Here is a 14994-nt window from a genome sequence, read left to right as displayed (position 1 = left end):
ACGTCAGGTGTGCGACTCCATCCATGCCTTCTTGCTGGTGTGTTTTGTAGAGGGATATGAGCTGAATGAGTTCCTCAGGCGCTGTATTTGTAGTTATTCAGATTTATGGACGAAACGAGAGCGCGAGAGAGCCTTTGAAGGACGCGTAGAAACAGGAAGGTGAGCTTCTGGTGTCACCTGCAGGTTCATGTAATTCACGTCATGTGTCAGCTGTGTGCTTAGTTTGTGTATGAGAAATAAAACAGTTTAAATTTAAAGTGGGATTACAGCTGCTGTGCTCATAAATCATTCGCTATAATCATCCAAACATGGGCTCTACCTTCATACTGAAAGTCAGAACATCTCTAAAGTCCTCGCAGCTCTTTTTCCAACATGGACGTCCAGCTTTCTCCACATTACAGCCTCCCTGGGTTCTCTCTGTGTGCAGCAGAGAGCCCAGCCTCACCCTGGGTGTCAGACGGACACACAGAAGCAGCAGTGGACAAACTAAAGGGCAGGGTGGGGTTAGAAACAGCACCATCAGAAGCGGTGAAGAGGATGGTACAGTGAATGGAGGAGGAGATAAGAGGTCTGCTCCCCGGCAGAGGATCCATAAATCTGTGTTTGCTGCTGGAACGGCAAAGAGGACGGCGGATATACTGAGGAGGAGGGCGCCTCTGGTCTGTGAGTATAAGGATGAAGAGGAGCCTGAACGTAGGTCAGATAGGGGAGCAGGTGAGCATGCATCACCACCTCTCTTCAGATATTTAACAGCTCATGATGTGTTTGGATGACTATTTGGATGTTTTACAGGAAGGCTGCAGCCTCCTGAGCGACCGCTCCCTTCCAATGAGTGGAAGAAGCTGAAGGAGTCTCAGGGAAATCCACCTCGCTTTGAAATCCAAATGATGAAAGCTCTCTTCACCTCTGGGGGCGAGCTGGATGTTGCCAAGTAAGAGTTAAATGAAAGATTTAATTTGCCCTACGGTGATTAAACAGATACTGACTCTGGATGACTTCCAGTGGAGCTGTGAGGAACCTTAAAGGCATTTTAGATCAGTCGCTGTTCTAAAAGCTTCCTGAAAATCCTTCATTTAATCCAGAATGCTGCAGTGAGAGCATTAAAGGACTGAAAAAGCTCCATGTTACTTTCATTTAAAATCCTCCTCTTCAGGTCCCTGCTGACTTTTGTAGCCACGGAGACTGGCACACTGTCCTACGAGCTGCTACTGCGATACCTGACGCTGTGTGTGAGCAGCGGCCATGACGCTGAGGTGTTTGACGTCTATGACATCATGCGGGGAAGTTTCCCCTCTCTGGACACAGGAGCTTCCAGTCTTTTTATCAAAGCCTTCAGCCGGACAGCGAGGTGGAGGGAGGCTCTCAACATCCTGCAGGAGCTCAAGAAAGTAAGCAGTTTTTTTTTAGGAGAAAATTAAACTTATGAAAAGTATTTCAGTGAGGAAAAAAATGCACTTTTAGTTTAGGCCAGAATTCATTACGTGTGTTTGTCATTTGCTAAGCTAAATATTAACCTAAAAGTTGTTTTTCTGAGGCTTAAAATTAATTTCTTACACTTTTTCACTCCTTTTTTTCCTGTTTGTCTATACAAACCAATTAGCCATGCTTCTGTTCAGTTCTGATAAACTTATAAATGTTCAATCGTAAACTTTCTCAACCTGAACAAACCTGAACCAGCTTGCTCGTGGGGGGGTTCTATACTTTTGTGATTTTCTCTGTTTTCTTTGTGTTATTGTAGGGTCTTTACCTTAGAACGTAAAGCACCTTGATTCAAAGGTTGTTGTCATTTATCATCTGCAGATGACGATGGTTGATTTCGTGATATTAGTGAGGTAGTTTTCTATATTTCAGGTTGTTTCAAATGTGAGCGAGCTCACAGGTGAAGCTTTCTTTTCCTCCATAATTATCACCTGATTTTATTTACTAACAGACTTTTAGTCCATCACCACGCAACTATGGCGACGTCATCGCAGCGGCAATGCAGCACGGTGACACAAGCACTGCCTGGGCTCTTTATGATGAGCTAATTGACAATGGACTGAGTCCTCACCAGGAGACATGGGAGACTCTGTTTAAAGTGGCAGGGAAAAAGGAAGGAGAAGAGGGAACGAGTGCCATGTCACAGGCTGAACAGCAGGAGAGGCACCTGGGAATTCTGCTGCACATGAGGAACAACCAGATCTACCCTCAGCAGAGCCTCGCCAGCAGCATCAAAAGCTGGTTTGAGAGGTAGGACCGTGATAGGGAAGCACATGCATGCAAAACAAATCCTGTTTCTTAAAATGTGATTTATTTTTTTTTAAAGCTTTGCTCCCCTGCATTTATTTTCAATGTGACGTGTATTAACGGCAAACCTCAACATGTGAACATAATCACTCTAGTGTATATTCTCCTTGTGCTCCTTCCCAAAATCAGCCTGACAGGACAGGAATGGACAGGCAGCTGGACGACCGCCACCCCAAAGTAATAAAAACCACTTCTGATGTATGTACGTACCTCCATTATGATAGTGTGTGTCATTTAAACATATATATGTGTGTGCATGTGTTCAGGGGAGTATGTAGGAGTTGTGGGTCTGAGCTGGAGTCCATCCAGCTGACTGCTGAGGAGTACCAGCAGCTTAAAGACAGAGTGATGACAGACATCATTGAGGGACAAGATGTTTTCACCAAGACAACTCCAGAGGTAAAACGCACACATACACACAGGGACCTTGAACTTTAATTTATTATTATTTATTGTTATATTTAAGTGACGAACAAACAGCTGTAAACATAAAGAAGCAGCCCGAAAAAAGAACATTCAAACATCCTGTAAGAGGGAGATGAGATTTTTCTTTGTACACCCCGTCACCACTAGGGGGAGTAGTGCTGCTGCCAGTTAGAGTGATTTAATGTGGGGGGAGGGGGTGTGATCAGAGAGGCATTTCGTTTTGTTTGTGGTTGTTCCTTTCATATTCCACAAAGGTCTGTGTAGACTCTGTAAATAAGGCTGCAAAGATAGGTTAACCACTCCAGTATTTTTAATGCCATTATCTCAACCCGTGAATTAAGCATTCACGTAATTTAACATAAAGAGACACAAGTATGTTTTAAAAACTTAATACAAACCTAAATTTTTTTTTCTTAATAATGTTTCCTTTCTTTCCTTTTTTCCCTTTGTCTCCTTTGACCTGTTACGTTCCTCCACCTCAGCTTTGCTGTTTTTGTTTCCTTTTGGTCGCTTTACTCTGTTTTTCTTTTACATTTGCTCATATTTTCTTTTCTACTCTTTTCTTCCTTTTCCTAGTTTTTTTTAGTAGAAAAGTAGAAAATGCTAATATTACCACAATACACAAAATCTGTGTGAGTGTTTGTGAATGGTGTCATGTTGCCTAGCAACCACTTATCTTTGGGGCACAATGGTGTGTTTTTTGCAGTTGCGCACCTATAACACCTTATAAAACCGTTATACTGGTTTCATTTTACCGCAGTTTCTAATTTAGATCTGCAACACTTCTGTTATGCGTGATAAATTATGACCCCCATTGATGTTTTCTTTTTTCTAATTAAAAAAAATAATAACAGTTCATTCATGTAGATGTTTGAAAAGTAAAGTAAAATATTGAAACTAGATTTTTATGGCGCACTAGTTTCTCAGCTGTTTTCTTGCTGTCTTTTGCTAGATGGCGTCATTGTTACACCGGCTGGCACATCAAGCTGGCAGAGTCTGAGCTGGTCAAAAGAATAGATCTCTGTTTCAAGTTTTATAGACATTCTTAGGTGCAGTGAGGCAGCTGTTTGTCCCCCTGGTTCCAAGACTTTATTGATTATTTCCCTAAGCTGGGGTATATGACTCTGTGGTTAACTATTAAAAATCAGAGGAGGATACAGTTCTGTTATCACCACATCCTTTGTGGTTTTCTGGCCTTTGCAGTTTTTTTTTTTTTTAATGTTAATGGGACAGCCAGTCATCTGGAAGCTGTACTTTCAATTTCTGATTTATAGATAAGAATTACGTTAGATTATGCAAAACTTAAATCACAGCAGTTTTTTTGGCTTTATCCTGTAAATTTGGACAAAATCAGACTCCAGACAATAAAAAATACATCGCAAAGGCCATTCTGCACCACAGAAGCAAGCACAAAGACTGTTAAAGTGAACATTTACTCTTAATGTGCAGGAAAAGCCAGTTGATTTTTGATCGGACCACAAATTAGCCCATACACTTTGCTCTAAAAGATTTAAAAAAAAAAAAAAAAAAAAGGAAAATAACAAAAAAAAGAAAACAAAAACCCATTTTTTTCCAGTTTTAGACATGACATGAGGTCATGTAATCACTGTTTGTAACTGGGAGGGGCCACATCCTGCCGCCTCAGTAGAATATCCCTCCTGGCTAACACCGAACAGAATGATAGCACCTGTCTTTTAGAGGCCAGTAGAAACGCCTCATTCCCACTGATGCCAAACAGAATAAGAAGGGGACAAGGGGGCGGCGTCTCATTGAGAATCCTGGACAGGGTATGGAAAACCTCTGTCCAAAACTGAACAAGACTGGGACAAGACCAGTACATGTGGATCAGTGAGGCTTCAGCAGTTTTGCATCTGTCACAATATGGAGAGATTTCAGGATGCGTGTTTGCATTCATTGCAATACTTAAAAACGAAGCTCTTGCCAATCGAACACTTTCCAGATAGTATTGCCAGTGAATCAAAAATTCATGGTACTTTACTGCATAATTTCATCAGTTTTGCTATAATGCAGCACCAAATTATGATGAAGCCTCCACCAGCTTTTACTCACTGTTGCTTTCTCTATAATAAGAAGTGCCCCAAGACTTGTGCACAGTACTTTAGGTCAGGTGAGGGACAAAAGTTGCATGAGATTGCATTGCGCAAAAAAAAAAAACCCAACTAATTTTTATCAGATGTAGGCTCATATGAAAATGACCCAAAATAGAACACAAAAGATCAGATTCCATGTGGTTTGCGCTGTTCATGCTGTTGTGAAAAACCAGATATGAGACATGTAAGCCAGAAATATCATATGTGGGCTACTTTTGTCTGCAGAGTGAACTAGAGATTAAACAAGATGATTTAAACGACTGTGAGCCGGCAGTGAACTTCACTGAGACCCAGCCAGCACCTCTAAAGTTCACTAATTAACATATTATATGTTGTTTGCTTAAATTGTGCAGAAGCTGAACTATTTGCAGTGCAACAGACCAGTTTGCACGCAGACTCTTTTACTACCAATTCATGTTCATGGAATACATGCAGAATGAGATTTGTCTTGCTGGATAAGCAAGGCAAGAGGCAGGGTACATGCTAGACGTGTCGCCAGTCTGCTGCAGGGCTAGCACAGAGACACATTCACATTTACACCTATGGGCAATTACTGTGTACCCTGCCTCTAGCCATATGGCTGCTGGGATAGGCTCCAGCCCACTGGTGACCATGAATTGGATGGCTGACAAAGGCCTTCTGTACAAAAGTAAGTCATGTGGGTTGGCCACAAGGTCAGTCTTCCTCTTTATTTCAGTGGAAGTTGCAAAGATGATTTACATATTTACACAGCTAATTAAGTTTACTTTAGCTAATTGATTAAATTGAAGAAACAGGAAAATAACAGAGGTTGTGGTTTTTGCAAACACCCACCCAATTCAGAGCAAGGTGATTTAACTATTTAAAATTTCCACTCAATTTTCACATGAACTAAACAAATGAAGGGTGTATTTGTGAGCTTCAGAGGAAATAGGTGGACTTTGTTACCTGTGAACGTAGCCTGCATGGACATTTCCTCGCTGTCTTTGTGCTTGTAGCTTGATGTTGTGTATGTACGTGAGTTTCTTGGCAACAAAGTAAATGATCCCGTTTCCCATGAATTTATTTGTTTAAGGGGAATGTTTGGCTTTTTTTCTGCTTCGTGAATTTTCCAAGTAACATGAAATGAAAATGAGATCATTTACATGCGTTCAGCTGGATTCTTTATGTGACTGCAAATATGTAGACAGACAGCAGCAGACAGACAGCAGTGCACTTACAAACAAGCTTAAAACGCTGAATTATGGCTGTGTTGTAAGAGCCTTATTTGCTGTGCATGCATATGTGCAGCGTCTGTGTCGAGAGCCAAGGTACAAGCTTTTCATTGGATTGGAATGTACTCCTTTTTTAATAATGCAATTAAAGTAAACATAAAATGAAGTTTATTTAAAAAACAACAACTGGGCAACACCGGCAATGTGTGGTTAATAATATGACATATTATTAAAATAGGGCTCGCTTTGCACATGTTCTTGTGTCTTTATCTGGCTCAGTTATAGTTGGTTCAATTAAGGGAATTTCCAGCATGCGGACGGCCATGTGAACGTAGCCCACAGCTACCTCCTGCTGAGCAGACAGACAGTTTAAATTAGCTTTGTTAATTCCCCATTTAAGGCAGTTTATTTCAAGGGCAAACAGAGTGCTTCAGAGGAGAGTTAAGCAACTTGTGAAGGAAGGAAAAGGGGTAGAAGAAGGGCATCAGCACAAAGGGGAAGAAAGGCGGCAGTTTGTTTCGGTCTTTGTTTGGTGATAACTAGTGAAAAAAACAAAGTGTCTGTTTACTTTTCAAATAGCACTCATATATGTTTAGATAGCAGAGGTCAAAGATTGACTATTAGAGCAGAGAATGCAACAACACATCCCTTTATCCACAGAGAGAGTCGCTGTGAATAAACTCTGAATGCACTAATCCTGTTTTTATTTTAAAACAGTATTAACATTAGCATGATTTTAATGCAGAGCCTCGCTGTAGGAGCAATTTTTGGTTTGCTCATTTGTGTTTAAGCTTCTGGCCACCACTCAGTTATGAGTTTGACATGTACTGAGCCTAAAGTCAGACTTTTCAGTGTGAGAGGTGGGTCTCTTTTAACCTGGTGAGGTCACCACATTAGCTTATTCTGATTACATAAGCTGGTGCAGAGCAGGGTTTTTTTAGTGATTAATGGAACATGATAATACTAACCTAGTACTAACTTGGTTAGTACTACGGGGCTACCTAAGTAACTACACCTTTCTAGTGCCCCTTTTGCATTTAGAACTGCCTGAATTCTCCCTTTTTCCACAACAGGGTTGCACAGGGGATGCAGATTTGTCAGCTTTACATCCAGCTTTAATACTCAAGTAGGCTGTGGTGTTTAAATAATGCTCAGATGGAACTAAGGGGCCAAAATTGTGTTGAGAAAATATCCCCCAAATCATTACACTACAACCACTGGCCTAAACCTTTGACAGGGCAGGATGGATCCATGCTTTCATGTTGTTTGTGCCCTATTTTGATCCTACCGTTGGAAATCAAGACTTATCGGAACAGGGAATGTTTTTCCAGTCTTCTGTTGTCCAGTTTTGGTGAGCCTGTGTTAATTATAGCCTCAGCTTCCTGCTGTCTGCTGACAGAAGTGTCATCTGGTGTGATCTTCTGCTGCTGCAGCCCTTCTGCTTCAAGGTTTGACATGCTGTGGATTCAGAGAAGCTCTTCTGTATTCCTTGGTTGTCATGAATGTTGTTTTTTTTTGTTCCCACTGTTTCCTATCAACAGTCTGCTCATTTTGACCTCTGACCCCTGGCATTAAAAAGTCATTTTTATCCAGAGAGCTGCAGCTTACTGGATATTTTCTCTTTTTCGGATCATTCTCTGTAAACTCTCGAGATGATTGTGTGGGAAAATCCCATCCACACAAATACCTTTCTTCCTCATTCTGATGATTTGAATTTCTTGGCCCTTTCTACATCCCCAAAAGCAATGAGTATCTTATGATTGTCAGGTTAGATATTTGTGTTAACAAGCAGTTGAACCGCTGTACCTACAAAAAAAAAAATACTAGCAGATGAGCGTATATACGAGGATGCGGTTTTTGTATCTGTTTTCTGGCGCGGCTACTTGTCCAAAATTTTTGTCTACTTCACAAAAAGTTTGATAAAGTGTTGTGGCTATAGTACGCTTTAACATAATGCGAAATAGCACAGTCTAGGCTGTGTTTTATGAAAAAGCAGATCGTTTGCTTCGTGCAGGGGCACATCATCATTAGTACTCATATAGTATTTCAACTACTGAACAATTCAATGCCTCCTTTGTTGCTTTTGTTGGTTCATGGCTCTACGGTCTGGACTTTTACTGCAGAGCTGTGCTGCTGGACTTTGCAGAATGTGGCTGCACAGTCCAGCAGCACAGTGGCTGGCTGAAAACGCAGTCAACATAAACCGGCTCTTTTAATCTTAAATATTTATTTGGTGCATAAGCAGATATAAAATGTAGACTCCAATCAAAATGTAAAGGGGGAAATGATGACAAGTGTCAGAAGTGAGATAACTGAGAAGTGAGATGAACTAAACTCGGCAGGAAGTTTTTTTTAAATAGTGTTTGAGCTGAAATTGATAGAGTTAATTATGTGCACACGACACAGCTCAGTGGGAATGGATATGTTTACAGTACCCTACTGTGCTTTGTGTAATAAAGGTGGCACTTAAGTGATACTATAAGCTTATGCATTTTTTATGAGTGTGTGTGTGTGTGTGTGTGTAGTCGTGTAATCCACAGCAGCACAGTGAGCTGGTTTCACATATCAGCTCTGGAAAGTCCCTGGATAATTATGCTGGACTTTGTCTTTCTCTTTTCTTCTCCTCATATTCTTTGCTCGTCTGCGGCTTTCGTTTATTGTCTTTCTTCCTTTTCTTCTTAATCAAACATTGCTGCAGAATGAGTGAGTATGACTGGTGTGTTTAGGCAGTCAAAATTAATAAGAGCATGAATAAGAGCATGTGGCAGTTTAAAAAAAAATCTAGATCGTGACATTAAAGACACTCATTTTAATGTGCGTTCATGATACTGTGGATGCAATCACGATTCACTCCAGGGGAATTCACAGCAGCCTATTTCCATATTGCTGTTGGTGAAAACTGAAAGCACTGACAGGTTCCCATGCAGGTTCAAAGCAGCTTTCCTGTTATGGCACAAAGCTGCCTCAGAGCTTTTACAAGTTTTGACCTGAGTGGTGCATAAAAATTATAAAATGTGGTGTGAAATTTATAAGAAATGCAAATTGAACAAATTCTGCATAGATGGAGCTTTTTACCTCCCCTGTGGTCTGCATGTTTTGGGTGTTATGAAAACAGCTGCAGATGTCCTTAGATTTCTGTGTAGTAAAGATAAAGGCTCACCAAGGGCTAACATATTAGTCTGACTAGTCTGAGGCAGCTTAAAAGGTAAAAACAAAACACGATTATCTATTATTGATAAGCGTTATTTGAATATGCTATTAAACTTTATGTTAACACAGAGGACTAGCTGGCACTCTGCCATCTGCCTGCTGGGAAGGAAAGTCCAGCTTGATTTATTACTGGCAGGCCTTTGATCAGTTGGTGAGAAAATCAGCCAACCATCAGCTCACAGGTGGAGCTCAGATACGCTGTTTGACTCAGTAGCAAACTAACCATCTATGATGTTGTTAGAAACCTCTGCAGATGTTTTCTGCACATTAACCGTGCTCTCGGGTCAAATTATCAATCGGAAACATTGCACAGAGGGCAACTATGCTTTTTGCTGAACATAACATAGGCTTTACATAAACAATGGATGCAGCTACTGCGATGTCATCCACTGGTTTGTGACGCTTTTTGGCTCCTGTGTTGTTGTTGTTGTTGTTGTTGTTGTTGTTTTGGAGCCACAATTGCTCATGCTTGATGAAGAGGTTACCAGCTAATTCTTGCAAACCTGCCACAAACTGTATGGGTGCAGGACACAGTTAGCTGCTAATTAGTTCAACTTAATAAAATATTAGAAATTAAATACTCTTGGATGAGCTTTAAGTACAAATGGACCGACGTTGGCTGCTTTTAGATGATCCCACCCTGCTGTTTCATTGTGTTTTTCCTTTCCAGGTGTGCTTTTCCCCACTTGGGATCATTGTCATGCTGGGAACTCAAGCTAATGCTAATCAGATAACTTACACATAATTCTGCATGGTGGATTATAATCTCAGGGTACTTTTTTACATCATAATTTCATCAGTTTTGAAAAGATGCCTAACACCACTGCCTGAAATAGCACTAAACCCCAATAGAGCCTCCACCATGTTTTACAGATGGCTGTAGACACTCGCTGTTGTACTTCTCTGATTTTCAGTGCTGCTTTTGTGTAAGTTTTTGTGAACAATTAAGTTAGATGCCTTTTGTGTCGTACCTGTTGTACCTTCATGGATCACTTTCTTTATAAAAACTCCTCACTGACTGTTATTTCCCTACATATCGCTCTCTTTACATATAATAATTCTTCTTCCTCTCTGTTTGTGTGTCTGTTCAGGAGCTGCAGCGGTTCAAGTTGTTTGTGAAGAGGAAGCCAGCCTTTGATGTGGTTGTAGATGGGCTTAATGTTGCAAATAGCAACAAGGACAAAAGCAAGCAGTCAGAGACAGTAAGAATATGCACAGGTGTACATGCATTAAAAGTGTGAGATGCAGATTTACCCACAGGGCAGACCCTGTGTGTAAATCCGCACTCACTCACACATAGTTACACAGTCTTGATTTTAGTGGTTTCTTCCTACATGCATATCTGTCCAACTCAGGGGCTTTTCTGCCAGTCACAGAATGAGTAAACCTGCAGTGTGTGTGTAGTTTTTTTTTTTTTGTTTGTTTTTTTTTGTTTTTTTTTTAGAGCATGCATGTGGGAGATGCACGTAAAACTGCCCAGTACCTGATTTTAACAGTAATGAGAGTACTTGTCAGCCTGCCTACATGTGTCTGTCAGGATGTGAGTGTGTGATGGCTTATTCTGCCCCAATTTTCTCACATATGTGGCTGCAAGACAAAGGAAAGTACAGACTGATGAGCCTATTTCCCTATCTAGTCATCTAGTTTGTGGGAAAGTTAAATAATTTATGAAAATAAATGCAAAAGAGATCGAAATTTACATCAAGCATATTATTCAAAGGAAACTGGAGGACAGCCGTACTGCTTCAATATGAATTACCTGCTGAATTCACTATTCAGAGTTCTGGATGACTGCTTACATGCCATCAGCTCACTGAGATGAAACAAGCTGAATGGCTGCAAATAGATAAACAGTGCATTGTGTATTTGCAGCTTGAACATCAGAAACTGTTTTATAAACAACATTTTTCACACATAGTTTTGAGAGACATTGCTGACAGTGAAGCTGAGATAAGAAACACTGGAAATGTTGGAAACATCGTTAAATATTTGTGAGCAGCCTGCAGCTTTGGCTGCTCTTTCCCGACTGCAAATATCAACAAATATTTACAAAGAAACAGCTTATTTAGACTTGTGAGATTGATCTTTGTAGAGACCGCAGCGTAACCTGCTCAAGTACCCGACAGCATTGCCAGCATTAATGTTTGTGTTAATTATGTGTTAATTTATTTGTAGTTATGTCCTGGTTTTTTGTATACAGTGTCAGCCAATATAGATGCAAATAAAAGGCCAGGAGTCATGCAGTTTTCATTTTTCATGTTCTCATTTTATTGCTATTGTAAGACAAGCACGTGCAAGGCGAGTTGCAGATAAAAGTTTAAAAATGTTCCAGTGAAATCAGAGAATGTGGCTTCATAGTTTTCCATTTGTAGGCAGAAAACTATTCAATTGAAGTTAATTGTGTTAACTATAATTAACTTGGGAGTAGACGACTCTGAGTGTCGAAACATTTAAAAGAGCAAATAAAACCCTAAATTGGCATTTCAGCCAGTGCGTTCCTGTTTTTTAGTCTGGTTATCTAAAGCTTGCTCAGCCATGACTAGTCAGTGCTACTCAGACTAGAAATAGAAACTATAAAGCTTCCAGTAACAAAGCATCTTGTCCTGTGGCTGCCAGTTCTTTAGATGTCTGTTTGTAGAGCTTAAAGAAGTAAACATTACTGCAGTACACAGACATTTTACTTCATTTTTATTGAGGCAATGAGCCTATGTAGGCCCACTCATAGGAAAATAAATACATAAATTATACATATGTAAAAATGTATGAGTATGTACATCCAAATGTATGCAATTTTTATATTGTATGTCTTTAATGACTCTTCCTGGACCTACACGTCTTTTCTAACTTCCAGCTTTTCCGAATGTGAAACATATAACCCCCCCCCAAAGCTCATTGCCCTCATGTGGGATCAGCTGCTTGCATTGTAGACCAAATCCAAGCCATCATTTTAGTAATTATTTTTATTTATTAATGTTCTCGTTTTGAAAGTGAATATAAAGAAAGGCATATATTTGTGTGTTTCAGCTGCTGCTGGTGGTGTCAGAGCTCGTCGACCATCAGGGCCTAACTGTCCTGGTGCTGGGAAGGAAACACATGCTGCGACCCTCCAGATCCTGGGACAGAAACAACATGAACCTCATCCAGCAGAAGGCCCACTGTTTCTTTACCGACAATATGTGAGCATCTTATGATAATAATAATGATAACGATAATATAAAAAGAACAGCATGAAATATGTTCCATTGGATAGACAGGAAACCAGTACTGGGAATGTTCCTGTTTACTAGTTACTCTGTAAAACGGTAATCAGTAACTATTTTTACTGCTTCATGAAAGTAATCGGTTGCATGATCTGTTTGTTTCACTGGAGCGCTACCTTCAGCATGCACTGGGTGGTTAGCAGCCGGGATGAAAATGGTCGATTGCTCCTTCTGGTTTGGGGGGGGAGAGTTTGTGCCTCAAATGAGTTGAGGTGTCTCGGGATCTTTATTCACAATGATGCGAAGGTGGATTATAAGGTCGGCTGGCAGATGTAGAGTCAGTAGAAATGTGGGCATTGTGTCAGACTGTCAGGGTAGGAAGAGAGCTGAAGTTTTATCCCTAGAATGCCTGCCAGGCTTGGAGATCGGAGGGAAGCCTGGAGTAGTGCTGCTGCTCCTTTGTGTTAATAGGAACCAGTTGAGGTGCTTCTCCCTCGTGCCTTCGCTTTGGAGGGTTTTTTTTTTTTTTTCCAGCACATCCAACTGGAAGGATATCCAGACCTGGGAAGATCCTAGGAGGATCTGGAAGGCATTGCTGGGGAAACAGACAATTGTTGTATTATGGAAAATTGTTTTAAAAAACATCTTTACGGACTGTAAATGTTTCATTAGCTTTCCTTTGTCATGTTAGAGCAACATTGCATATTTAGCACTGAGAGTTGTTGCTTTCGGCTGGTCTCAGGCTCGCTAGTAGCAAGATTCACTGATTCACACACAGATGCAGAAATGGCTCCTTGAATACCATCTTCTCAAACTATCTTGCTGACCTTCTTTGTCCTGGAATAGGCCAAAGCGGGACATTCCTGCATGGTGAGTAGATGCAGACCAACAGAGTTTTTACATTTAAGCTTAAGTGATGTCTGTCTTGGCTTGAAGACATTGTCTCAACAAGCACTGTGCAAACCTACAATGCAATCTGTCTATACAGCCACAGCTTGTGGCTCTGGAGCCTCTGGAGAGATTAAATCTGTTGGCTGGGTTGATAACACCTTGGTGTCCCTCCAAAATAGCTGGAGGAGGTGGCTGAAGAGAGGGAGTTACTATTCTTGACCCGAATAAGCAGCAGAAAATGGATAACTGTAACACCTTAGAAATTTATTTGTTTTGTGATGTGTTTAAGTTGATGGTAATACCTGCCTGTTTAAAAGGCAGCACACAAGCAAAAAAAAAGAAAAAAGAAAAAAAAATGTCATTAAAAATCATTCAAGAATCAAAAGATCCTCTTTAAATGTGTTTGTGGGTGCTGCAACACAATCTGGGTGGCTGACATATATAGGAAACCATAACACAGACTATGAATTCAGATGTGGAGCTCTGCTTATTTTCTGCATTTTGTGCTTTTCAGTTCAGAGGATGACCCCTTCCTGTTGTACGCTACTTTGCACTCTGGGAACCACTGTCGGTTTGTAAGCAGGGACCTGATGAGGGACCACAAGGCCTGCCTGCCAGATGGAGCCACCAAGCGGCTCTTCTTCAAGTGGCAGAGAGGGCACCAACTGGTGGTGGACGGGCACGTCACAGCGGGCAGGAGGGTCCGATTTCAGGTGGAGAATGAGACCATGAGAAGAGAGGGTCAAGGCTCAAAGAAGGAAGCATCACAAAATTAACTCTGTTTTCGTTTGTGTTTTCCCAGAGTATTCCCAGCTATGACACCATTGTCCAAACCTCAGGAGGAAACTCATGGCACATCCCTTATGATGAAACAGAGGACAGGAGCACCTATGAAGTACCACAACACTGGCTGTGTCTCAACAAAAAGCTCTGAAGACTGTCTTTTTTTTTACAGTTTGGAATATTAAAAAAAATGCTGGTACTGAAGACTTTTAATAAAACTGTGGACCTGTAAATAAACATTTACCATCACTGCAGTGTCTGTACTGTTTTAATCATATTTCAATTTAATATGATTAAATATTAGATAATAGGTACAGCCAGATCCATGGATATTTGAACAAGATGTACAACAAATGTAATTTTTCAAATTTTGGCTATGTGCATCCACTAACATTGGACTTTAAATAAAACAATTAAGATGTGATCAAAGTGCAGACTTATTACATTAACTGCTTAGGATTTACAGCTATTTTTATACACAGTCCCCCATTCACAGAAATACAATAAATAAATATCTCATATCCTGCTTGGAACAATTTGGTTTTTACTCAGAATATAAACCAAATACAAAAATCCAAACACTTTCTTTTAAAAATATTAACCAGAAGAAAAAAAATCTAAGGAAGTACAACTTTAATTGTGCAGCACAAGTTTGAATATAATTTGAATTTTCTCAAGTTTCCAGAATCTATTCATATACACAATCTCTCGGGAAACATTCCTTCTTAAAGGTCAAACGGGAAAAGAAAGCAAATCTAACAATCTTCATCTGTAGCTGGTGAAAAGGCCTTTTAGGAAAGAACTTTTAGGTTTTGTCTTTACTCCAAAAAGAAAATTGCACAAACGTCATATTCTGTAATTGTCAAGAAATATATTTTGATATTGTTACGAATA

The 14994-nt window shown here is 40.3% G+C and overlaps 1 protein-coding gene and 1 long non-coding RNA gene across 2 annotated transcripts; one reads left to right on the top strand and one right to left on the bottom strand.

Moving 5' to 3' along the window:
- The first annotated feature begins 6 nt into the window (after window positions 1-6).
- prorp (protein only RNase P catalytic subunit) lies at window positions 7-14682 on the top strand. Its single transcript, XM_085442617.1, has 10 exons — window positions 7-714; window positions 793-931; window positions 1154-1388; window positions 1931-2229; window positions 2416-2463; window positions 2553-2685; window positions 10318-10428; window positions 12251-12402; window positions 13832-14030; window positions 14120-14682. The coding sequence occupies exons 1-10, from the start codon at window positions 309-311 to the stop codon at window positions 14249-14251; spliced, it is 1854 nt and encodes a 617-aa protein (XP_085298743.1). The 5' UTR covers window positions 7-308; the 3' UTR covers window positions 14252-14682.
- LOC146685935 (uncharacterized) lies at window positions 11427-13356 on the bottom strand. The gene is made up of 2 exons (XR_014916967.1): window positions 12603-13356; window positions 11427-12339 (listed from the first exon to the last, which is right to left on the bottom strand). It is a non-coding gene; the product is annotated as an uncharacterized LOC146685935 (long non-coding RNA).
- Window positions 14683-14994: the final 312 nt, after the last annotated feature.

The sequence above is a fragment of the Copadichromis virginalis genome, linkage group LG19 (assembly GCF_057382275.1).
Source record: "Copadichromis virginalis isolate Kocher_CV1m ecotype Utaka linkage group LG19, C_Virginalis_male_GT1.1, whole genome shotgun sequence".
Taxonomy (NCBI): domain Eukaryota; kingdom Metazoa; phylum Chordata; class Actinopteri; order Cichliformes; family Cichlidae; genus Copadichromis; species Copadichromis virginalis.
The sequence above is the reverse complement of the archived record's forward strand: the minus strand, read 5'-3'. Positions and strand labels throughout refer to the sequence as shown.

Coding starts and splice junctions, on each gene's coding strand:
- prorp (XM_085442617.1), top strand. CDS start 309: ATGGGCTCTACCTTCATACTGAAAGTCAGAACATCTCTAAAGTCCTCG. Junction 2,464..2,552: donor TGGACGACCGCCACCCCAAA/GTAATAAAAACC, acceptor GCATGTGTTCAG/GGGAGTATGTAGGAGTTGTG. Junction 12,403..13,831: donor TGTTTCTTTACCGACAATAT/GTGAGCATCTTA, acceptor TGTGCTTTTCAG/TTCAGAGGATGACCCCTTCC.